Source organism: Ambystoma mexicanum, chromosome 13, assembly GCF_040938575.1.
Source record: "Ambystoma mexicanum isolate Mex_15411 chromosome 13, UKY_AmexF1_1, whole genome shotgun sequence".
Taxonomy (NCBI): domain Eukaryota; kingdom Metazoa; phylum Chordata; class Amphibia; order Caudata; family Ambystomatidae; genus Ambystoma; species Ambystoma mexicanum.
In genome coordinates this window covers 505,315,836-505,342,437 of record NC_090938.1, presented here as the reverse complement: position 1 = coordinate 505,342,437, position 26,602 = coordinate 505,315,836, and the positions used below count along the sequence as shown (strand labels likewise).

The 26,602-nt window shown below is 43.0% G+C and overlaps 1 protein-coding gene across 1 annotated transcript in view; it reads left to right on the top strand.

Moving 5' to 3' along the window:
- Nucleotides 1–22,160, top strand: part of BECN1 (beclin 1) — a 649,635-nt gene extending 627,475 nt beyond the window's left edge. Inside the window, exons 11-12 of the mRNA XM_069634173.1 lie at nt 12,608–12,750; nt 19,387–22,160. Coding sequence (XP_069490274.1) covers nt 12,608–12,750; nt 19,387–19,555 — 312 coding nt within the window. The 3' untranslated portion in view covers nt 19,556–22,160. The remainder of the gene's footprint in view (nt 1–12,607; nt 12,751–19,386) is intronic.
- The last annotated feature ends 4,442 nt before the right edge of the window (nt 22,161–26,602 follow it).

Sequence of the window (26,602 nt, the reverse complement as noted above, 5' to 3'; positions counted from 1 at the left end):
TTGTACTTGAGCAGTCTTCAGTACTCAATCATTTTTCCTCATCAGAGGATTGTCGGTTACTAAGCATTGAGCGCTCAGTATTACTCACTCACTGTTCTTCACAGTAGTTTTCCCGAATATTTCTTCAGGTAGAGCCTTGGATCCTATGCCACAGTAACACAGTGGTGGAGCCTGTTTGGGCTTTCTGAAGGCTTGGTGCTACTGTTGGTCCAAGAGATGGATTATTACGGAGTTCTTCCGCGGAATGGGAGTCTTACCCCTGGGTGGAACGTTGCCTAGTGGGCAGACCTCCCTAACCTCACAAGGAAAGGCTACCCCTTGGGGAGAAGTGGCTGAACGACACAATTCATCACATAGCCAATTGTATATTTATGGTAGCCATTGCAGTACTAATGGGTTTGTTAAGTCTTGCTTTTGGCCATTTTGTTTTGAGGGCTTTTGCTTGGGGCAACCGCAAGGCAGGCCTAAAAATGGTTGCTGTACATACATTGGCTCTTTGTTAACCCTGCAATGCACCCTCTGCATTGTTTTAGCCTAATACTAATACTAAATCTGCCATTACGCATCCTATGGGTGTGTAACCGAGCCTTGGTGGGTTTTGCAGCCAAACTGATTGACTGGCTGCCAAAACCTTTGTTTAGATCCCTGCTGTGTGATTGGATGGCTGTGTTGAATCCTATGGACTCCTCACTAAACCCCTGCCTAAAGTCTCCTCCCAGGTGTCCAGGGAAAGGCAGACACTTCCTGATCCTAACCTTGAGGGTGTTCTGCGAGAGCATCACATGGGAGGAGAAAAGGCCCAGGGGAGTGAGGACTTTGTGGGATGAGACGCAGTATTTTTCTTTCTCTAGGGAGGATGTTTCCTCAATGGCAAAGTATGTAATGGCTTGTTTCAATAACCATCTTTGTGTTCCGCCAGATACACATATAAATAGGGGTGTAAGCAATCACAAACTGCTAGACCTTTGGAGAAATAAAAAGCTGTGCAAAATCCTACAGACATGTAACGCTGAAGACCTCCCTAACACCCAAAGGTCCACTGAAAGGAAAGCTGTGAATAATAACGGCTTAAAATAACTGCCTTCCTCTTTTCAATCAGTCCTTGTGACTAATCCTTGTGATATTCCTTTTAAGAATATGATAAAGACCAGACTTCGGTTTAAATGTAAAAATCAAACTTGAAAACCTAGCTTTGCCATTAGAGACTTCCAAGTCCCATAATTCCCTAAGTACTGAGACGAAGAAGAGGGCTAAAGTGCAATGTTGCAGGATTCGTCAGATTGTTAATGCGGATGACTCACACCTGAGGCTGGACAGCAGGGAGCTAAGGCGAGAGAAGCTTTTGTTCGCAGGAAGCTGTCTCCAGTGGCTGGCATGCTCTAGAGGGCCTCAAGGCTGTCTCCGGTGGCTGGCGTGCACAGTAGGACCCAGGAGCAGAAGGAGCTCCTGTTGCAAGTGGCATGGGCAAAGGGGACTAAGAGAAGCAGTTTGTCGGGTCGCGAGAAACCACAGAAGCAGAGGTCCTATGAGCGGCGAGGGGACCAGAGGGAGGCGCACCTCTTACCTGGTGAGTTCACCTGCTGGTAGTGACCCCAGAGCACTCCATACCCGCTAGCCTGTTCAAGGCAGGCATTCAGAAGGAGAGCAGCACTCACGTATAAGTCAATGCAGCTCTCAAAGTAATTTTGAATACTGAACTATTGAACAGCAATGAGTAGCAAAACCAAAAGACTGTAACTTTAAACGTGCGAGTCCAGGGAAAGCCCAGCAACCCGATGGAGCGACATTGTTGAGAAGTAATACCCGCAAGTATTGCCCAAGGAAAAAGCAACTGAAAACAAGGCAAATACAATCCAGGCGATATTGTCAACAGCAGAAGGGGGCTAATGAAATGTCTGTAAGATGTGAAACTTATTGACCATACTTTATACAACCTGTGGTACAAGCTGGCATGAACTCACATTGCCAAATCAAGGGCGAAGCATAGTAAGAGCCTAGTCTTGTCAGTATTTGCTTACTTGTGCAGCGGGGAAACAAGAATGTCAAAAAAGGCTGCCCTTCTGGAAAAGGGTAGTTGGAAGGAGAAGAGTATTATTTTTAAAGAGCACCAATGTGAATTTTGTTTTCCCTGAAGAGTGGTTAAAAGTTTTAAAGCTGCAAATTGTGGAGTACTGTGAAGCTGTTGTGAACCTCTTGTCAGTTAGACGTAACCACAAATGCACTTATTGTGAAATGCTGTTTGGGCAGGGAAGTATGCCCGGATGGCAAACCTTTGAAGGAGTTGGCCTTGCATGCAAGTAGACCAGGTGGAAGTAGAAGTAGTGCTACAAAGTGCTGCTGATGGGGACAATTTATGTTGCTTATGTTTTTGAAGAAAGAGCTGGGTAAAAGCTGTTATCAAGAAGCTGTATTTCTTTGGAACTTATCAGTTGTGGCAAATCATCCTGATTAAGCCAATTATTGTTGCTGTTGATGAACTGAGATGTTGTCCTTTATCTAAGGAGGATAACTCATACCAGGAGAAGAATCTTCTAATTTTCTATGTTGAACTCTCGGATTGTGGAATTTTCTGTTGACAAATTGAAGCTGCAGAGAACTGTGTTCGAACTTTGTTGCAAACAAGGGTTTCCTTATTTTCTTTTGTTGAACTGTGAAGCAGAGATATGGGGAAGGGAAATTCACCCAGGTTCTAAGAAGAGACTGTTGTTGTGATACACATTCAATTATTGTTTGAACTGCCATGCATTTCCTTATTTATGCATTGTATGTATAAGTGTGAGGGACAGATATCCTTTGTTAGAGTGTTTCCTTTAGTTTCTTGTAGGCAGGGAAATCCTAGTCAGGGTAGGTATAATGAGGCGTTTATGTCACGACCCTCGCCCAAAACCCCCTCTGGCAAACCCATTGGCCAGGTGGCGTCAGGACTCGGGCCTCTAGAGCTTGGCATCCTCTTCAAAAGCCCTCATGGGGCCAGTCCTGGTGCCTATGGCGCCAGGTTCTTACACCATGAAAAACAATGTGCTTGGGAACTACTTTATTGTATTGTCAGCCAACATGGAGGCATCCACATAGCTTGGTTCCTAAGAATCAAGCTATGCAGTCTAGTGTTTTGGGTGTGGTAGCCTATGGACTACTTTACCTGGACTATTTTGTTGGGGCTATTTAAACAACACCCGAGCAAGACAACACGCTTTGCGTTACTTTGCAGCTTGCAACGTGACGCTCACCGTGTCCAGCTATTCCCTCGAACCTCGGAGAAGCAGAACCTGCAAGGAGACAAAAGGAACATCATTAGCAGCAGCATCTTACCTGCAGTCTTCATCTTTAAACACTCGCAGCTACTGAGAATAGCTTCCTCGAATCTGCACGACTCCCGGACAGAACGACATGAAAGAGGAAGACAGAGACAACATTAAAGAAAGCAGTAGAGACATTTACAAATTACGAACTGCTCAAAAGGCTTACCTGGCTGGTCGCCTCTCGGCTGGCACCACTCCGGACATTCCACTTGCGCTGAAGAACACCACGACCTACAAGGAAGGAAAACGCAGGTTAGCAAAGGCAAGACTTCGCAGCTCTGCGCATAGCGCTTACTTACCGCATCATAGCGCTCTTAATGCGCCATCATTTACCATCGGGGCTCAACCAAGCCAGTTCGCCGCGCTGAAGCTCTGCATACCTAAGGGAGAAAAAAAGAGACATTTTAAACAAAGAAAGGCATGCAGGATAGCAACAAAACTAAAGAACAGCAATAAGACCTACCTGAACGATATCAAACGGGCCGGCGTCAGTGAAGTAACTGGACCGCACTCGCCCATGAAAGACAACACGCCCCTGCAAAGAAGGCAGGACGGAGAGTACGCCTAATTCTACCACAAGGTGAGGAGGGGGCGCCAGAGGGACTGAAATCATACGGGGGTGGAGGGAGGATACTTACCCCAGTTGGTCAGTCTTGAACACAGTCCTCCTGTATTTTCAGGCAGAACCTTCCCCGCAGACCACATCAGGGCAAAGCTGAGAAGCATACCAGCGAGTAACCCGGCTGGGTGGCGTCCCTGTGGATACCAGGTGAGCGTAACAGTTTATCCAACCTTCTAATTTAATAAAATGGAATTTGTTGAGAAATCCCTCACAGAGCTGTCTGCCTCACCTTTCTGACACCTCACAGCTAGCTGTGGCCAGCCCATGAGTGTAAGGCTATATGTAGGAGGAAACCCTAACCCTGTCTCAGTTCTGCTGGGTTTTTTTGAGATTCCTCTTTGGCTCTGCAGATTTACTTACCTGCTAAAGGTTTTCTGCCATTTTCAAGCTATTTCTGTATTTTAAGGACCTGATTTGGCCATGCTGTCTCGATCTTGGGCCCTGAGCTGATCTCTGGTTTGGATTTCTGGCTGCTGGGCAGTTTCCCACACCGTCCTTGTTCTACCCACTGGTCCTCCACATCAGGATTGGGAACTCTGTGCTGGAACCATCTGTGGGGTTATTTACCACTGCTTCAATGTTTTACTACCATGGTCATGTGCCTTGGGTAGGAAGCTGTTGTCATTCAAAAGAGTGTTGGAACACTTATACTCCCTACCTCTGTTGTTCTGAGCCATCCAGGGTTGCCTACACTGTGTCTTTGTCATGTGACTATTGGCTGGCTCCCACGCTTTGCCCTTTGAGCGGCTGGAATCGGCTTGGTCGGTTCCTACACCTTCCTCGAGCAACCTTCACTGCTAGATTCATTCTTGCCTGGTAGATCCTACTCATGGGAATGCCATTCCACTTTTCCACCATATGGGTCGCCATTGGTCCAGTGTCCAAGTCCCCCACTGTTCTAATCATGTAAAAGAAGCCTTGTACTCCATTTTCTTTCAGGTCTTCTGAACTAACTTTTCAGGAACCTTTGCTGTGAGTACCTACCTCTGGGTCCTCGGTTGGCAAGTTATTTGCCATACTTACCATCAGGTCCTTGTGTTTGCTATTAGACTTTTCACTACCTGTTCTCAACTGCATTTCCGAATTGACTCCTATTGTGCTGCATCTTCTTCTGAGGCTGCTGGTAATCGAACTGGTCTCTGGAGTACCACCGCCATGTACCGACATTATGCCACCCCTTTTAAATGTGGTTGGAGCTAGCAGCAATGAAATCTGTTTCCCGCTGTTCTGTGTTTGCTCTGTTTCTCTTCCGGCCACTCCTACATGCTGATGACTAGTAATCACGAGGACAAAAAGTAACACCCAAAGGTGGGTATGAGTGGGGGCAATCACGGCTGGAAACTGAAGACCCTCTTTGGGATTAACCAGGCAACAGATATATTTGACTTAATAGAATGACCATATGCATTTTTTATAGATTGCTGGAGCTCCTTGGAGTTCAAATTTCTTCTGTTTTGTTTCTAACTCTTTTTTCCTGATTAACTAATTGAGCTCACTGTGTATTCACACTTTGGAAGATTTTAGCAAACCGCAGGCAAGAAGTCGGATTATGGTAATCTTATTACCCATTTTGCGCATTCCTTTGTTATAAACATTCGTTATGGGTAAAAGGAAGGCACTGAGCTTGCCATTGACGACGGTGGCACTCAAGCGCCTACCTGTAAGTCGAACCCTCTGTATACATGCCTACAACAAGTGGTAGGGGACTAGAGGCAAATATGAATACAGCTGTGGTTGACTTGAAGGCTTTGACCTCTGGTCTCAAACATGCAATCATAAACTCGTGAATTTGAGAAATGACCACCACCTACCATAGAGGACCCTAAAATTACAACAAAGATAACAAAGGGATACCTTATTGAGGTAATGGATGATGTGATCCATTTAGCTGAGAAAATTAGTGCCAGCCATTCTACAAAAAGAATAGGGAACGAAAGAAGCGAGAGTCAGACTTATCTAAAGAGTAATGTAATAAATCAAAGAAAAATGGGAAATAAACGGGCAAAGATAACAGTGATGAAATTGAAAGAGTGTCTGACAAGGCCGCAGTTCCAAGAGTTACTTGGAGGAAAGACTGTTGCGATCAACCGATGTTTACTTTAAAACAGAGTGAAAACTCAAAAAAGCATTTAAGGAATCATCATTCTACTGGTTGCGCGAGTGAGTGAGTGAGGGAGGGAGGGAGTGGGGGTGGGAGGGCAGCAGGGAGTGACCAGAACGAAGAATGAGTTGGCTGAGAAATTGTTTCCCCTTTTATTTTGTTTTGTTTAGCAAAGTAAATGACCCAATACGGCAAGTATTTATGAAGAATACTGCAACTGAAGATGTAACACGAAAATTAAAACCATTCGACACAGATTTAATACAGGTTTTTAGAGATGGTTTTCCATTACAATCATCAGTAGTCCAATCTATAGACCTTTTACTGTGCCTGGTTATGTGTTTATCTGAGAAAATAAAAAAAAATAGAGAAACGCACCAATATAAAATTAAATCATGTTCCCCCACGTTCATGGTATCCCGAACAAAATCCACCTAGTTACTATTGTAAAAGTAATAAGGAAAAAATCTAATTCGTCACTGATGGGACTAGATTTGATAATGGCAATAAGGAGAGAGATGACCCAATTCTAACTTTCAACCACTGCAAGCTAAGTGGATAATAGCTCAAAACAGAAAAGAAACAGCAATGGGAAAAGTAGTTTTGGAAAGCAAAATTGGAGTGGTAACACCTACAAAAACCCCGAACCATAGTATAGGTGTAAGCAATTTAGAACCAATATTTGATTGTAAATTAGGTAAGTCACCCAATACTTGTAACAAGAAGCATCAAAGTCCCTCTCTAGTAAATCTAATACTGCCACCAGACAACTGCCCTGCTGGGGGTTGTAATTGCACAGGTTCGAGAGAAACTTGATGGGCCCCAAAGAAGGTGGCCAATTTTTAGATAATGTAACTCAGTGGATAAACATACAATTAATGGATCAGCAGATCAACTCAGATATAGTAATGACCAGAACTGTACATTGGGTGGAAAAAACAATGAAATCATGAAAGGGGGACTGTTGTACTTTCTCTTTTAAAAACGAAAATGCTTCAATCGTACAATATTTGTCAAATTCTAACGTGTCCAAGTCATTTGATAATTCTAAAACATTTGTCTTACCACTATCATATTTTTATCCAAAAATAATCAATTGGTAGGGGAGGCTTGTAAAGATAAACTAATGGGAACCTGTCATTTTATAATGTCAATATTTCATATCTGTTTGCACCACTGGCCTTTATAGATTAAATTAACTGACAAAATTGTTTTAATTCCCTGTTATTCATTCTCCTGCAGCAAACGGCTGTCAATGGAGGGTGAACCCTTGTATAGGGGATGCGTATATGTGGGCCACTTCAGATGAGAATAGGCACTCCACTAGAGGAAGATGTGAGAGAATATACCCCTAATATTAAAGGATAGCATCTCGTGTGATTGAGACCATCATGAAGTGGATAAACCCAAAGTAAACAATTAAATTAGCAACAGGAATCTAGATAAATCCATCCAAGAGACAGGTGGAAAAAGGGTAATTGCACGTTTAAACTGGGATGTTGCAGGATTAGGAGGAGTGGAAAACATTAAAGCAATAGAATCTGTAACCTTTATTTGTGATGTAATTTATATGCAAGAAACCTGGACCCTGACACCTTTGTGCTACAATGATTAGGTCACTACATTTAATTCTGCCTTCAGTAATATGACCGTAATATGGTCTATGGCTACAATAAGTCCGCACAGAGCAACACCAGCAATTCTAGTTAGACGGGTAAGTACAAAAATATGCATAATTACTATAAAACAGATCTATACATTCACCCTTGGGAGTAGATGGAAGGCATTTAATTCAAGAACCATTATAAAACAGGTAAGTACTCAAATGCATGAAGTTCAGTAGAACCCATTGAGTAACCACAAAACAGCTCCTTAGCACTTAGTAAGTCCAGCCCTATGATGGCTTGGAGCCTTGTGCCCTAAACACACCCATTCCAAATGTATGGTTTCCAGGTAGGTTCACTATGTGATGGAACGATGCCAATGGTTATGATCCAAAGCTCAAAAAGATAAGTAACTTGCTCAATCCCAATGCACTAAGATAGGCGTAGGAAAGGATTGTTGGCTAGGTTTCCACCAACCAAAGTCAGAAAAGAGTGATAGAGGGATAGGACCATACCCCAATAGAAAATAGGGTAGGGAAAGAAACCGGTATATTAATTCACCCCACTAACTCCAATTTCTCCAGGGACTACTGCTAAGGTTCTGTATTCATTCAGGATTTAGTTTCGATTGGTCATCAGTGTTTAGGAATCAGTTCCCGACACCTTCCAGCTGAACACTCAAACAAAGAAAAAGATAATACTTCTGTGGAGCAGACGACCTTAGGGCCCGTCTGGGATGCAAAGACGATTGATTGCAGTGGGAGTCATCGCGGTAAGGTGTCAGGCGAGTTTCCAGGAATTAACAGAGGAGCAGGTCTTGCATGTCTTCCATGGAAGGAAGAAGGATGAAAATGCACGAGCAGGCATCTTGTTACACAAGTAGAAGATCCTCCAAGTTCCAAGGATGCACTTGGAACAGTGACGGCTACAGCAAGGTAGCCCATGGGAGATCTTCTCAGTCCAACGGTTGATCCAGGGACACTTCCGAAGACACAGATCTTGGAGCAGGGGTCAAGACTGATCTAGAGGTTGAAGCTGAAGCACAGTGTCCTTGTGAAATCAGGCAGAGGACCAGGGCTTCACTGGGACTAAACTGGAGTTGGTGTTGGTCAGTTGCACTGGTCGTTCTCAGGTTTTGAACTGGCTGCTCTTCTTCTTAGAGTACATGGCTTTAATGATCTGTTGAATGGCTCCAGTAGCCCTTCTTTTATCCAATATTTGGCCTGGAAGCTTGTCCAAGCCCACCAATGGTAAGGATCTGCACCATTCAAACCGGTAGTGACTATCCAATCATAGATATAAGTGCCCGGCATGGTGGTAATTGATAGTGGGCTGCACCCCACAGAGAATAACGAATAACCTGAATATAGAATGATATAGGATGTTATTTATTAAAATTTTTACTATTAGCAAGCATGCCCACTCAACGTTATAAATCACTTATCCAATCATCAATAGTCACTGGCCACATCTGCCAAGCAACAGGCCTTCAGTCGCCAGGATGTGTACTGGGACCATCCAGTGCTTGCCACATCTGGGCTAACACACAAACCACCCATTAGCCCGTGAAAGCAGCAGCTTTCTCTGGGGAAGATTATTCCATACATGGAATTTCCTGACCTGAGAAGGCAGGAAGAAGGCCATATAACAATATGGCCAAAGGACAAGTGAAAACGGTGTGGCACGGCCATCCTAGGGTCACCACTTTAGTTGCTTTTTGCAGTAAACTTAAGAGTATAACATTACAAAAACATAGCAGAAAGATATCTGCTGCCATCACCTCATCCTTGGCACATTGTAAAAATAAGCAAAGAACCATTACATAGAAAGATCTAAGGATACAAAGTATCCTGTGAGAAACCAGATGGCGTCCTCACATCTACTCCCCTTGGGTCCTCTTCTCAGGTGTCCTGGGAAAGGCCATCTGTTAGGCAGAAACCTGTGCAGTTCCCTTTGGGACCACTGCAAAAGATTTAAGACTACAGGTGTTTGGCAGTAAACCCACTTGGTAGCAGTCTGTACCACACAGATTCACTTGGTAGCTGTGGCTGAGCAGTCAGACTTCCCTCAAGAAGAGTTAGGCATTATACAGATTATTCACGATAGGTCAAAAGAACACAGTAGAACAAGCAAACACTGACCAGAGCTTGGTGTAAAAGAGATATAATTATTTATTTAAAACCACATCTAATAAAACACACAGGCACTAAGATTAAGCAGTTCAAAAACACGGTCACTAAAAGATATACACTCCCTTAAAAGAATATTAGACAAGTTTTAAGTAAAGCCCCACTTATTTTCAGACAGCGGTGAGCGCTTAACGTAGATGGCACTCTAATAATTCGGTTTAAAAGGGAGAGAAAGGCAGAGCATAAATTGAAACAGTAAAGTAAATAGAGTTGAGGAACCTTTTGCAAAAACACTCATCAAGGAGACCTTAGCGCCCTGTTTTCTTCAACAATATCCCAGTGTTAGTCGCATGAGTTTTGTAACAACAGAGAAGAAATGGTTCCTCCACTCCGTTTTGAAAATAAGTATTGGAAAAGTAGTTACTTAGTATCACTCATGCGCCAGTACGAAATAAAGCAGATTCCAATTAGTCAAGGTTTGTTTTTAAGCAATTTTAACTTTATGAATACAAAAAGTGCCCTTTATGATGACACGTGTTTCAACGAACTCAGTCGTCTTTCTCAAATCAGGGCTAGTTTAGCAAAACATCATCTAATCGTATTGATTGAATGTTCAGAAGGGTGCTTTTCAGCCACTCAAAAATAGTCATGGGCTCAATCCCAGCCTCTATAGTTCAAGCACGGTCTCCGTACAAATCTGTCCGCGTTCGGCCTGACGCGTTCATTGAAACACGTGTCATCATAAAGGGCACTTTTTGTATTCATAAAGTTAAAATTGCTTAACTTGGGCCAATCACACAAGAGTGCGACTTGAGTTACCAAGGTAACTCAGTCCAGGGTGCCTAAACCCCCTCCCATACCCCCTGTGGTACCCAGACAGAGTGGCACCACTTTTGGAGGCTTCTGTGGAGAAGCCTGCCAAAAAGTGGAACAAAGGGCTCGACTTGGGTTGGAGTCACAGAAGAGAACACAAACGCCATTTTAGAAGCGAGTCCTGGCAAAAAAATACCAACCGACGAATTAATATTAAATAAATAAACCGGCGGTATGTTTGAGGCTATGGGAATTAAATAATTAAAGTTGGTAGCCTCGAACAATGGGAAAATCCCATAGGGATATATTCGCGGTCGAATATAAAAAGTAGTATTCACTGCCACCAGCCAAAACTCGATCAGGGGGGACGGAGACGTGCCCCCTCGACTAACAGACCCCGGGGCAATCAAATTGCCCCGACCAGTAGGTCCACAATATGATGGTTTGTACTGGTTTCTGTTCATAATTTGGGACTAGTAAAGCCAATGGTGACTTTACATGCCCTGGGAGACAGTAGTCAGTCCCAGGGTATGGAGTCTATGGTGGGGTGTCACTATGACACCCCTGTGTCACTGCACGGAGGGTGCTGTGTAACACACATTGTAAAAACACATGAGACCCTATGGAGTAAAGGACCCCATAGCCCATACAACACATTAACAGTCAAAGGAACACCATAAATCATGTCCAAGAGTGGGAGAAAAAGAGTCTCACTCTTGGCAGGAGAAAAAAACAAACTCCAGAAATCCAGCAAAGCTGCTGGGGGACTCACTAGGTTAGGAAATTCAGCCTAAACAGAGAATTCTCCCTAACACCATCGCTTTTGGATCCTGATGCTGGGGGCGGAGAAGCAAGGGAGGATTACCTGGGTAGAGTCTCTTTGGGGTTTGGGGATGAGATGTCCTTGGGTGAGACACGGTATCCAGCACTTCCATTTCAGGAGGAACCCTCTATCCCAGTCGCCGGTATGGGGTATTGCTACCCCTGTCCCACTGACCAAGAAAATGCCAGGAGATTTTACCAATCTAGAAGCACTAGAAAGAGAGGGTAAAGGAGAGAAGGTTAGGACAAGCGAGTCATGGTATTCCCCCTTTTCCTTCTGAGAACCAATCTAACCCTCCCCCCCCCCCCCAGCCATTATGGGCGACTGTGAACTAGCTCCCCTCAATTTTCTTCATTCAACAGAACTGGGACCAGGAAGAGGCGACTAGGAGTAGTGAACACCATTAGGTATTCTCACCACTCTAGTACTGAGACGAAGAAGACTATGAAAGAGTACCATTGGGAAAGTCAGGCATGTCCAACGAATAGGCTGCATGTAGGTCAGGCACACCTGTGGACCTTTAACACTCCTAGGTAGTATAGGAGGTGGGGCTGCACACCATGGAGGGGAGCGGGCTGGAGAGAAGCATGTCGGAGAAACCAGAAATGGGAGCCACATGAGGCCGGGGAACGAGAGACACCCAGGCCCAGTGCGGGCCACGAGAGGGTCTAAGTGTCCAGCTGAGCTGCGGATGCTGATCGCTACAGTGGGAGCTGTGGTCCACCCACAACCGTGGTGGCAAGTGGGAGAGCCAGGGAAGCTCTCGCCAGCCGCGAGAGAGACAAAACTCGTAGATACAGGAGGGTTGAACGAAGAACGAGCAAAACAGTAGAGTGGATGTGCACAACCGGTGAGTGCAATCCAAGGAACACTCCATCCGTGGCACTTAGCGAATACTGACACATTTCTGAGCATGCTGAACAAACTGAAACAAGTAATTTGTGAATGCCAAGTAGTCTGAAAGTAATTGGACACAGTCCTGAATAATATATTGCACACTTTTGAATACTGAATGACTTGAAAGTCCCGACGATCACCTTTTGGAAATTCAATTTAAAGCCAAGCAAGCAATGCACACTTGAGAATGAGATGTCAAAAGGAATAATATCATGTTGTGATTGGCCTCAGTAATTGCTGCATTTTCGTATTGCTATCCATTTCCTTATGTTGCTTTAAACATATTCAATGTTACAACAAGTGTCTTTTTGCTTTTAAGGAATTGCCGTTGTACTGTTCTGGAGGTCTTCGGTTCTTTTGGGACAACAAGTTTGACCATGCCATGGTAGCGTTCCTCGACTGTGTGCAGCAGTTCAAGGAAGAAGTGGAGAGAGGAGATACTGGCTTCTGCTTGCCTTACAGGTAATGTCGCTGCACTTGCTTACTCAGCATGGAAATGGAGCCGAATGTGGTCAGGGCTCTAGTTTTGCTCAGGTTGGTTCCAGGCCATTTAGTTTTGACCTTCCTTCAGAGGGTGTACCCAGAAAAAACACTTTTAAATGTTAAGCTTAAGTTGCCAGGCTTCCTCCATTCATCTGAGGTTGTAAATGTTTGCCTCAAATACCTTAACAGTCACATGACTAGCCCTTGTCCCCCTTTGAATAAGTGCAAAGAGATGGCCATATTTGGCCACTGGGTGGGACCCAGGACTTGAGAGAGTGTGGATTTATTCCTTTATGTGAGCTACCTGACCAGAATGCACCAGCCAATGGTTGACCATCTCTTCAAGCACACTGACCACCCCTGTTTGAATTATACATGTTGTGTGATTGGGTGTGGTGTTCACTCACTGGTTCCTGAGGGTGGAAAAAAAGCAGGCCCCCTGCCCACTCACCTTATCGAGAGCTGGTTCACTGAGCCTGCACTCTGGAAAGCTTTCTGCTGAAGGACCGAAGCTCTGCACCAACCCCTTACATAGAGAACAATCTGATGATTAAGCTCTGCCTCTACAAAGAAGACCCAAAGGAATCTACAGCAGGGCCACTTTCACCTTGATGTGGCGGGGACACATTGAACAACGCTCCTGCTCGAAGCCTTCATCTTTCTGAACCTACTGACTGTGCCTACATCGAAGCATGTGCCCATTTGCTGCCAGGACCCTGAACAACCCCTCAATAGTCTCCAAAGGATCCTCTTTCCTGGTTCATTTTCTGTGGCTGACTCCTCTCCAATGTGCTTTCTTCAACCTTTCTTCAACATACACCCATCTTTGGGGTCTTGCCAAGCCACACCTCCCCTTCTCAGAAACCAGATCCTGTGCTCGAGGTCAGCCTGTGAACCCTGCATCACCATCAATAAACAAACACACCTGTCTACCTTTTATACTTCTCTGGCTCAACCTGGGAATCTCCAAATCTTGAATAATCATCCTTCGCAAGAGTCTGTGGGGTCCCATCTGCTTTTGAGTGCAGTCACTGGAGCCCTCTGTGGTCAGTGAATAATGTATGCTACAACAGACCGTAAAAACAGCCAATTGGATTCTGGAGAACTGCTTATCTGCTCCCATGGTAGTGCTCTCCTTTGCCCCTGGCACTGCTGGCTGGCATACTTTGTTGTTTTCATCCCTGGGCCTCTTCATCTTGACTTTTGAGATCTCCCACCAATGTAATTTGGGGACACTTTCACACTGAGCTAACTGTCTCCTTCCAAAAACTGCCCCTATTTGCAATAGTAGTTCCTCTTGGTCTCTTGCAAACTTGCCCACCTAAACCGAAAGGCTTTTACATACCTTTTATTTCTGTTTCATTATCAAGAAGGACTTTTTGACTCAAAGATGTCTTAGTCCAACATGACACTTAGTTGCTATATGGTGACCTCTCTGTTTTGCAGTTTTTCTTAAGGTATCTAGAATAACCCACCAATCTAGGGCCCAGAGGCAGCTACTCGCCTTGGCAGTTGCTGTAAAGAAGATTCCATGAAGCGGAAACAGCCCAGCGAGTACATGTCTGTCTTTGCAGATTAAGTTGCAGGTCCTTGTCTCCCAGAGACTTGATCCCCATAGAAACGATGGCCTCAGCGGCCCAAAGAAAAACAATCGGCCTTCATGTCAGTGAGACCCAGGAGCCACTACTTAAAACCACTGCTCAGGTGACTCAAGGAAGGCAAATTAACATGACCACGCAGATTCTGGTGTTTTGAAGCACAAGACTGGATAGCCAGCTAGCAGAGCACAGTTCCACGATGAAGACACAGTGTAGGTGACCCAGAACAGCTCCATCGAACAACAGAGGGTGGGTTAGGGGCGTCCCACAACTCTTCTGGAAAGCAGCAGTCTCCTACCCAAAGTGATTTACCATGATTTGTACGAAGCTGAAATGTTCGAGGGAGAAAAGACTGAAGTTATTTTATCGAAAATAACTTTTCTTTTCTCCCCGGAACATTTCAGACTATCCTCTTGACCCCATCCCCTTACTTACCTGTGGGCAGCACCCCGCAACACCCGCTCACATTGCAGTGAAGAAGGGTGTGGGGGACGCACCCGCTGCTCTTCACTGTAATGGTTCGTATGGCATATTTGTTAGACTTTCTAGTCTACACCAGATTTTCGTATAGCCTAAATTCTGTCAAATATACCATACAGTTTTTTTCTCTACTCTCTTTTTGGTGTTTCCACCCCAAGTCACATGACCAAGGCAGTAAAACTGAGAAGCCGTGGTAGAACGACCCAGAGATCCCAGCTCATCTGAAGTGGAGTACCTGGGGATGGATAAGACAGCCCAGGAAGGACATCCAGCAGCAATAAATCAAAACCAGAGCACAGGGAAGGACACGGGACCCCATCTTTAAGGGCAGACATGGTTCTACAACCGCAGCAACCGGAGCTTTGTGATGCACTTCTCCAGCGTGTAGGCAAATCTGCAGAAAAACACCAGAATTTAGGCAGAGCTAGAAGTTCCCTTAATTATACCCATGGGCTCGCCTAAGCCAGCCCCCCAATCATACACCAGCGATCGGGTTTTGGCGTACCCTTTCCTTTTTAGAGATCAACATTGTCTCCTCACTGTGTTTGGGTTCACCTTTTAGGACGATGATTTCTTGAAGTTCCCTTTAAAGCTCCCTTTCCCCAACACTTTTGGGGAATTGAAATGTCCCTTTTCTTGATCTTGGATCTCTGTGTTCTTCTGGTTCCTTTCTTCCTCATGAACAACCTATTCTACATCAAATTCCTTTTGGTCTGATAAACTGACTTTCTCTTTGGATGCGCATATAGCATTCCCAACCACTGTAATGGTTCCTTGGTTCGGACTCTGGTTGTACTGAGTAAGACAGGTTCCACTACGACTCTCCTCCTGAGGTTTATTCTCACTCTTAATACTGGACTGTTCACTAGGACGAGTAGGCTGAGCCCAGTAGTTATTCTCACTGTTGCAGACACTTGTCCTTTCACTGGGACGAATAGGCTCAGTGTGTCCGTGCTCCCAATATGCCCTGCTGGGCCTCACGCCGCTCCGGTTGCCTTCTGTTTCATGGACTAGCGTCACTGGGTCTTCCTTTAGGATCAGGATGACAGCCGGAGTCAGAACGGCTTCTAGGTTCACGCAGACTCTTCTTGCTTCTTCTGTGTGGCCCTGTGTTAGTTCAGAAAAACTTAAGTCCAACTGGTGTTAGACTTCGTAAGACTTATCTCTTGGTATTAGGGGCACAACTCTTAATATAGGCCTGTCCTACACAAGTCTGTAGAGTGGCTGAGTAGCCAGGCTTATCTTAGGAGGGAGTAATGTGAGCAGTACAAAAAAAACAGTTCATACAGGGACCCAAAAAAACGCTCACTTATAGGTATATTAAAATAAATTGATTTATATATAGACAAGGTACACCATCAAATCTAAAATGTAGCAACTAACTATAACTTTCACTTAGAAAAGGAATACGATTTTATAAAAGGAACAATAATGCAGGCGAATGACTTCCCTTAAGATCAGTAAAAGCACTGAAAATGGCATAAGGTAAGTGTAACCCAAGGCCCACAGTATCTGAAGAGTGAAAGAAACGAATATTGACGGTTGGATTCTCTTCGATTACTCGGTCCTGAACTCTTGTGAGGGGATATTTGGCGAAGAATGCCTCTGGGAGTCCACACAGATGTCTGCAAAGTTTCAGCGAGATTCAGTGTTCGCAAGTTGATGCACTCGCAAATGTTCCAGTCACTCCACGTATTGGTGTTCGGCAGCCCAGGAAAGCTGCAGTACGTTGGGGGATGGCCCAAACTAAAGAAGGTCTTGAGGCTAATTGGTCCCACCAGCCCAAGTGAGGAAGTCCTCCTTTGCTGACCTTCCCTGTCGGGGTCAGCACAGCTGCACGGCTTCACTGGTACTTCCGCGGTTGTTGAAGGTGCTGCTGGCATCACTGCTGGTCTTCTGCTTTGGATTCCTTGTTCCAGTGGTCGACTGTCTGTAGTCCAAAAATCCTCGCCTTATATGTTGGTACCCATTCATTCACTCACATGGAGCTGTCAATCACCTGGGGGTTGGCTGTCCTGCAGGACAGCCAGCCCCCACCCACCCCCCCCTTAGAACTGGTTTCAGCCAGGCACACCTACAAAGGACAGTGAAGTTTGAAGACCCTCCCTCACTTTCTGCCTTGCCAGACACACTGGAGCCTGGGCGGGCTTCAGGGGGTGAAGCCCACCAAAGGCAAAACTCCCAAAGGACCCAATCCTACATGAAATGATAGGAGAGCCCAGAAAGAACTGACAAATGAAAAATGGTGAAAAAAGACCAGGTCCATTTTGAGAAAATGGTCACCCATGGGTGCTGTAGTGCAGCTGATAAATCACCAAGCTAGTAACCTGCAAAGAAAAAGTAGCAAAAGTAACCACTGCCACCAGCCATTGTAAGTTTGTTAGTCAGTGTAACAAAATGTTACATGAGTGGTGGGAAAAGGAGTTGCAATGTAACCCCCCAGAACCCCACATAACGTGGTGTGTGCTGGACCCACAAAGAAAAAGGTGAGATACAAGTTATCTAACTACTCTTGGGAATTGTAGTTCACCCCAAGAGAATGAGTTAAAACATAAAGAGAAATCCAAGGGACTCCTCAGTATACTGCACAGAGGGTGCTGGGTGTCACAAAAGTCAAAAACAGATGCCTGTATTAACATTTGGAGATAAGCATACTCCACAAAAGCAGTAAAAATAAAAACCCAGTCAGAGAAAAAGAATGAGTGGTAAAAAGTTCTACTCACTCGGGAGATTAAAATAAAAAAAAGTCCAGCAAAAGTGCTGGGGTCTCTCAGGTTGAAGGGAATTAGCACAGAAACTGAAAATTATTCCTAACCCACACCATTTTTAATCCCTTACCCCACCCCCCATATATACATTACCCAAAAATTTGACATGTTTTCGTAATAATCACTGTATACCGTGAGCGCAACTGACGAGACAGGATGGTGAGGAGGCAAAAAAAAAATGTATTCAGCATTCTGCAGGAGCCAACTGATCTATAAATTCGTATTACGGTTATCTGGATAACCATATCTTAAGAAGCAGGCAACACATGCTTTTTCATCAAAGCCCTTTCAAACTGAAACCATCTTCCACCCAACATATAAGAGAGCCCCTCCCTACTCATCTTCGGGAAAGCTATTAAGATTCTCTGCCCATCTCTGCATGGTGTGATTTTCAAATTATAACCCAGGGTACTCAAGATTATCTCTTGTTTTCTATCAAATGCAATTCTGAACCCCTTGTTGGCATACATCACTGTTACTTGCAGCGATTGTATGGGTCTAGAGACTAGTAGCAGTCTCCCAGTTGTAACTTTTCACTGGGATGATGCCTCTATTGGCACTGCCCCATCGGTTTGCCCTGGCCAAAAGTGCGGTTATATCCACCATTGACTACTACAAGTCATTTTACAACATGCTCTGAGCCAATACACCGCTGGCTAAGTTGAGTTGACAAAAGTCCAAAATAATTGGTCTCCCTATCTCCATCTGAAATTAATCGGACCAGAACTTTACAGAGCCTGACGTCTTTCTACTGGCTGCTGATCTGGACCAGTGAACGAATTTTTCTGATCCAGGCAAAGGGTATTTTAGCAGCTTCCGTCCTTAACAGTGGGCCAGATTTGAACAGCGGCCCAGTGGTGCCCTCTGCTGGTAGAATCCTAAGCAGCCACCTAGAACGAGCTGCTGTGCTTTACCAGACTATTCCTCCCGTCAGCGAGGTAAACATTTTAGAGTAGCATTCGTTCATACACTGGGAACTCTTTGGCTAGTGAGGGCCATGAAGATCGCTAACATGGAAATGTTGAAACTCTGGAAGTCTGTCAAGAGGCCATCAGTGGAGATGTGGCTGCATGCATGTGAGAAAACTGATATATCCTTAGAAAACAGGATGATGTCCTTCCTGGGTACGAGAACATCTGGAACTTGTTCAATGAGCATTATGCATAATCAAGGTGTTGGCTAGTAATTGGGCTTATTCCTAGATCTGTAAAGGCCTATCTTAGCCCCTTTTTTCTCACTTCACTCTTCCTAATGGTTCATTTCTTGTGTGGCTCTTCAAGTAATTGCAATATATGTAATTGCGGGTGGGAAGATTTCATGAATGACCTTTTAAGTAGGTTTTTGGACTATGTTCAAATGCATGGTTTGGTTACTTAATGTATTTACTGTGTTATGAACTATGCCCCTTCTTTAACAGTAGTTTTTAAAAACGAGAATGGGAAAACCACCCCTTCGCTCCATTTTGATCACTGCTCCCACTGTCTCTGCTGGTGACTTCTATATCTCTCTACATCCCTGCCTCCATCATCACTCTAATGACGCAAATAGATGACCTGACCACTACAATATAGCAGCACTTCGCATTGAAAAAATGTGACGCTGTTTCCTTAGCCCCTATTCCCTTCCTGTGCACCTCCTACACAAAGCCTCATTCAAGAATGTATTTACTGTTTGCTGTGATACAAGAAACTGAGGGTTTCCAGAAAGCTTTTGTTCTCATGGTTGGTTTGTACTGTGCTATGAAGTAAAACTCATAATTTTTTCTGCAGAATGGATGTGGAGAAAGGAAAGATTGAAGACACCGGTGGAAGTGGTGGTTCGTATTCCATCAAAACACAGTTCAATTCAGAGGAACAATGGACAAAAGCACTCAAGTTTATGCTCACGAACCTGAAATGGGGGCTCGCCTGGGTGTCGTCACAATTCTATAATAAATGACCCAACTGGAACGAAAATCATTTTCTTGTGGATACCCGCCTCTGTAGCCCTTTCAAGGCAAAGGACATTGTTCTGAAGCAACTTAACAACTCTGTAGGTTTTGAGGATGCATCACCAAGACAAATCAATGGCTTCATATTTTGAGGAAGCAATAATGTAATCTTTGTAAATCTCAGTGTTATTAGTGGGAATGTAGTTTAATGGTCATAGAAAATACTTAATAAACCAATTTTAGACACAGATGGAGCCAAGAAATGTAGTGTGCGTGTTGGCCCTGCACTCATGGCAGATATGAATCCTGAGCTATCTGGACAATAATATTTCTTAGGATTTCAAATCAAGCCTTCCACGCCTTCCTGATTAACCAGGAATCCTGCTGCCTATCTCTCTAGTTCAAAGCAAAGTGTCTGCAGAGCATGCTGGAGGCCATCGGGCTGAACTCTTGTGTGTGTAATGTACCATGATTGCGTTCCCACCATACATCCCTCCGCACCGGAAATCCGGTTTAGAGCCTCTATCGTTGCTGGGATCCTATTGGCTGAAAATCTATATTTTGTGTCACCTTGGTACATATGAATGTCTTTACACACAGCAGATTCCCTAGAGGCCATCTTCACAAGTACCCATCTACATTTATCACTGGTTCACATATTTAACAGTGCGTGATTGTATGCACCATTGCAGAATTCTTCATCAAGGTTTATTTTGCATGCATCTGCTAAATTTCGTGAATCTTTTTCAGTTTGTATAACGTATGCTTGTATGTCTAGAAAATAGATCTTGAAGCAGGAGCACCCAGATATAGAACAGTGTTTGACAATATCACAGCCAGTAACTATTCAGGCACTGAAAGTTTCATTTATACTTGTATAATTTCCCAGCACACTCACAATACCATGAATTCGCATGTCTATTCTAATTAAAAAGTCTACTCCATTAAAATAATAATTGGCTCTGACAAAAGGGATTGTGTTTGTTGGTTTATAAAACAAAGCCCTTAACCAAATCAATATTTCTGAGCCTGACAATTGGGCAAGGAGTAAAATCTGAGATGCGGACTGATGAAAGAGAGGGTTGTTGATATGAGAATGAAGAGAGGAGAATTTCTTCTTTTTCAACACTTGCATGTTGCCAGGGATGAATACTGTTTTGATTTGTTCTTGCTGTTCAAGGTGTTGGAGCTGGAACTGGATTTTCAACTGACTAGTACCATAGTGGGAAGCTAAAGTTAAAAGTAGTCATTCTTCAATGCAAAATCTGTTTGGATGTTATTGCACACGTTTTGTTACAAGCAGTAGAGCACTGCGCTGCTTTAGGGATGGGTAAACATTTCACAAGTAAGGAAGAGGGTACACAGATCACAAAGTGTAAACATAAAAATGAGGCAGTAACTACAGTGGACGATATCTCTGGGGATGGATGTTCGGAGATCATGGGTCTTCTGGAGATTGGTCATGGTTCGGTGTGGACTTCGGTTTGATCTCCTTTCTGAATGATGTAGATGTGGCAAGTATGATATGAAACGGAGTGTTGTTTTAGAGCCTAAGAGCCTAGACGAACCAGTTGGAATTATGGAATGCAGAGTGTTTGTTTTGGCTTCCTGCATTGTCAACCAGACCCAGAGATAGCCAACTTCTCTGCCAGGTACGATGGCGACTGGCAATGTGAAATTGTATGCGGCTCAGCAGATGTTCTTAGATGCTTCACCACACGAATAAGGAGTGCGGTTTCAGGTTGGTTATGCGTGACTGGTTCTTCATGACATTAATCACTGCTGTTCAAAATACTTGCTCATTGTAATAGATTTTAAATGGCTGCGAATGTTACTCATATGTTAATGCTGTTGGGGCTAAATGTCTTGACTGTTGTTCTTATGTTATTGCCGCTGTTACTCCTTCATATTTAGCAATGTCTGAAGATCACTAAAGAACCCCATCTGCACTTCTAGAAAATATTTTGAGGTTTTAATCTCCTATGTCATCCTATATCCTTTCACAACTGAGAATATTTTTTTTATTTCTTATTAGCCAAATTAAATTACATGTGTTTGAAAAATCTGAGGCATGGAGTACATTTAGTTTTCATTTGGATTATTTTACAATGAACTGCAAAAACCTACCATTGATTGTGGTCTGTAGTGAAATCGTCAAAAATAGAATTTAGGGGCATCTTTGTTATATCAAGTTTTGATTTCACCTAATACTTATTGAACATTTTAAGATAACCTTCCCAAGACCCCTACTTGTCTTAAGAGAACGGATGCACATGAAGCAGCTCTAGTTTTCATGTGTTTAATTCCACCACTGATAGCCCTTCACGAAATGTCTCCCTCATGAAATGTCTCACTGGGGAAAAAGAGAGAGAGAGAGAGAGAGAGAGATCAGACCTAGCAATTGCCACCTTTAGTTAGAGGTCAGTGTTAGCAGTACACTGCTGCATCTGGGCACACAAGGCTGCAAAATGGGGTAATTTTATTATTAAACTGCTGACTTTTTAATCTTGAGTGCTGGCTTCTAATACAGACTTTGCATTTACCCTAAACTTTGTGATTGTTGGCAAATCACTTGAGCTACCTGCTAATAAAATTGCAATTATGTAATGTCAATATGTTGTACAAAATAACTGTTTGGTATGCTGTTTGTATTCTACTTCCATGTTGCTGACCTTTCTAGCTTCTGTCATTTTGTCTTGACTGGATCACACATGATCCTGTTCCGTGTACAGCTTTGCATGAACAAGATGATACTGTTAAAATAAAAGGAAATCTATAAAGGGCCCAATGTCGCTTACAAATAGGACCTGGTTATGTAAAATATGCAAAGTAAATACAACATGTAGACATTACATACCACTAAGGCAGCCTGTCTGTCAATTCCACTTTTATGGCGCTGTACTTTCGGCATGCTTATACATTTTTGGGGGGAATTACCAGGAGTCTGTTTTTTATGTATTATTTTTATTCTATACACCACATGCTGCTTTTGACAAACTGTGCTGTGAAGTGGTGGCAGAACTACTGAATTCTACCTTATTGTGTGCTTCAAACTCATTTCGGTGTTGCAGAAGTGACATCAAGTCCTGTCTGTAACATGCAAGGTGCAGGCATGTTGCTGGAACTGTATTCCCTCACATGCTTGGGGTGTTTCTCTATGCAAATGTGGGTTGCCTCCACACATTCACATTGCAGAACCTATGCTGAAGGAAACAAGCCCCCAAGGAAGATGGAGAATATACTCCACAAATGGGGTGATGTACGTTTCCATTCCGAACACCCAAAAAGGGCTTTGGCACGGAGGTAGCACCTACTCGCCCCTCCCCCCCATCCCCGCATTGATTTTTCAGTCCGTCTAAACAGCTGACCAGCTTTAACCGCAATTGCGAAGCCTTCAGAGTACTTTTTGGGCATTGTCCCTTCAGCTTAAATTTCAGGCTCTATCCCTATCAAGCCTCAGATGAAGAGCCATGGAAGGCTCGAAACACGTGTTAGGCTGTTGCTTGTACTAAACCTTGAATTTTAAAGGCAGTTCTTTCATACAAATCACTTGGACTGCCGATTTTTATTTTGCTATACTTGGCGCAGTGAAACTGGGACTTGTTTGTGTTGCATTTGTACCTACCTCAGTGGAATCATACTGGCAGTATATCCACACTACCCAGATACATGCAGCCTTGACGCTCTTTGTCTAATTTATACTTACAAGCGTTGTGGATCGTGACTTTTTCTGCCAATTTGTTCTTTCCATACATTGACAATATCCTTAGACCCAAAGTATGTAATGTCAAAGCCTTTTGAAAGACACCACGGCAGCAATACAGATGGTGGAACAAATTCAATGGCAGACAAATTATCTATTAGCCCCATGGGATGTGAAAGCCTTATACATATCTATTGGATATGATTTAGCTCTGGAGATAATCATTATGTATTCAAGGAGAAATCAGCATCACATTTCGCATATGTCTGCGTGCTTAAAGAAATGCTAATGGCAACATTAGAGAATAACATCTTTCTCTTTGACAATCACTTTTTTAAACAAAAAAGAGGTGTCGCAATGGGCGTAAAACACGCCCCAGGTTTGGCTAATTTGGTCATGGGTGTGTTCGAAGATCGCAGTATTTACCAAACCAAACAAATCCAAAGTTGTGAAATGGACATGGTTTATAGACTTCTTTCTGATATGGAATGGAACACCTCAAGAATTAGAAGACTTTAGACATCAAGCCAATGACAGACAATATGGACTGGAATTTATTGGAACAAGCAGCAACACTGAAATTAACTTTCTGGACTTAACAACTTTTGTGTCGGGCAATCGCTTGAAAACCAAAAGCTACAGAAAAGAGACAGAAGTTAACTCTACTTTATTCGCTACAAGCTGTCATCACGAACCAGTCATTAAAAATATCCCAAAAGGAGAATTTATACGAGCACAGAGAAATTGTGGAGATGCAGCAGATTTCAACGCAGAATGCGATCTATTATTTACAAGGTTCACCGCCCGAGGCTACTCAACAAAATGCATTCAGATAGCATGGAACAAAGCCCAAAGGACAAGCAGACTTCAAACTTTGACTCAAAGGAAAAAAGAGAAGAAACAAGGCAATAAAGTACAATTCATTACCACATACTGTGCTAACAACCGTCTAATAAGACAAATCTTAAGAAAGAACTGGTACTTACTCAAACTTTATCCACATATAGGTGAATACATCAACAATGATCCCACCATAATTTACAGAAGAGCGAAAACACTCAGAACTAGCTTAAGTCCATCATTACTACCAGAAGTAAAAAAAAAAAACAACACCCAAAACTTGGTTACAACAAACAATTTCCAGGTTCAGGAAATGTGGAACCTGTTCAATGTTCCAACACGCAACAGCAAGCACAAACATCTTCAAGGACCGAAATGCAGATATGATCTCAATCAAGGAGCCAAATAAACTGTTGCTCTAAATTTGTCATATATGCCATCATATTTACTTGTAAATTAGTTTACATTGGAAGCACAATTCGCAAATTGCAAATCAGAATTAGAGAACACCTGTCTGCAATTGGCAGTCAGGACAAAAATCTACCTTTATCAGACCACTGGCAAAATAAGCACCAACTGCCCGATAAAAAGGAAATCAAATTCATTGGACTAAAAAAGATAACACTCGGTCGAAGAGGAGGCAACCAAGAACTGCTCTTCCGTCAAGAAGAAGCCAAACTCATCTGCCATTTTAAGACTGTAGAGCTGGGTTTAAACTCTGAAAATGAAACAGTGTTTTTTCTTTGAATTGCCATTTCAAGAAACTTAGATTTGGATGCATAGGAGTGGATTGCTCAAGACAAACACGACAACAACCTGCATCACTTCTGTATTTTCTCAGTGCCAATGGACACTACATAATCTATCACTTTTGAATTCTTGCATGTGGAAATTACGTCATACATATTGAATTGTTCTTTTATGAAATTCAGATTTTGATACACAGGAGTGGAGTGTTCAAGACTAATCATATCATATATTCTGGCTATACATGCCAGATACAATATTTGTCATTTGTCACCAACGGCACATGCGAAGATGGCGTCATACATATTGGCACAACAGCATAGAAAAAACATGATGAAATTACACATAACAATTGGACCAATTGCACGACACTTCCACGAACATTGAGAAGTGACACATTGCGATTTTTCTCGGGCTCAGTCTCAGTACAAAAGACATTGACACAGACGGACTGTCAAGCATTAAATTCAAGAGGCAGACTTATTGTGATTTAAATAAATATTTTATAAGATAGTCAGTGTAAAACTCAAATTGACATTATCTAAATGGTTGACAAACCAGTTTTTCCAAAACACCCCATTGTAGAAAAACAGAATGGGGCAGACCAATATGGAACCCCTCAGTTACGGCAAACATTGCCCAAAACATGGCCAACGCCAGTGCAAGTAAGTGAAACCGAGGTAGGACTACCTCATGCTAGTAACCATAGGGAAGTAGTAAATAGAAACCAGCGCTGAGTCAAGCTGGCAATGCATTGTACCCGACACGTGACGCACACAAATTACTCTTTTTGAGGTAAGCCCTGGGGTCACAAGCAAGCCCACCCATTACGTTAACCAATTAGATCACAACCCGTATTTTGACGTGCGAAACCACGCAAGTACTATTATATTATATCCAAACAATTCTATAATCGAACATCAACAAAGGTTACACTGTAGCCCTGGGTGCATGCGCACAAACCCACGCGGCTGAGTTATAATATAAATCATGTTGGATCCAGGCGCAGATGGATCCATGGAAATGATTGGGCACAAAAATTAACTAATTAAACTTATCTACATTCATGTTTAACTCTAATATCACCCTACGGGCATGATTTCCCCAATTGAGATTTGTTTACTTTTCAATCAGGTGGGATTCTAACTCATGACGTATTAGTACTACAACTACGTAGATCACTCTGGACCAAAGAAAAAGGGTAAAAGCTTCAAATAACTAAATATACAGATTGGAATATACATAGCCCATACAAAGACATCTGAAACTTTATAACCAATATAGTCACTAAATGAAAACAAGAAACAATATATGGTAATTGCTGAAACGGAGGGCTAAAAAGGGAAGGACTAACAATAACGAAAACAGTGAACTGACATAAGCCTTATAGTAAAAAAATAATTGTCAAAAATACAAGACAAAATAGTAGCTGAAGACTTTCAAATTAAGCTCAACAGATATTCAGATAAGATTGTTGAAATAAGAGGATGCATATAAAAATGTCCTAACTCATGACTATGTTCTTTTCTATTTTCTTGTGACTTTCTCAACTCATACAAACCACCCTGATTCCCCCATCCCGATTCTCGGTCTATATTATGTGTTTTGAACATATTGCTTTTCCTCCAAGTTTTGATTATACCTTTTTAATATTATGCTATTTCACTGTTTGCACATGAACTATTTTGAATGCTAAATTATTCACAAATTGTTGAATGTATATTTGTAAAATGTAGCTTTAATATTTTTATTTTGAAGAATAGAA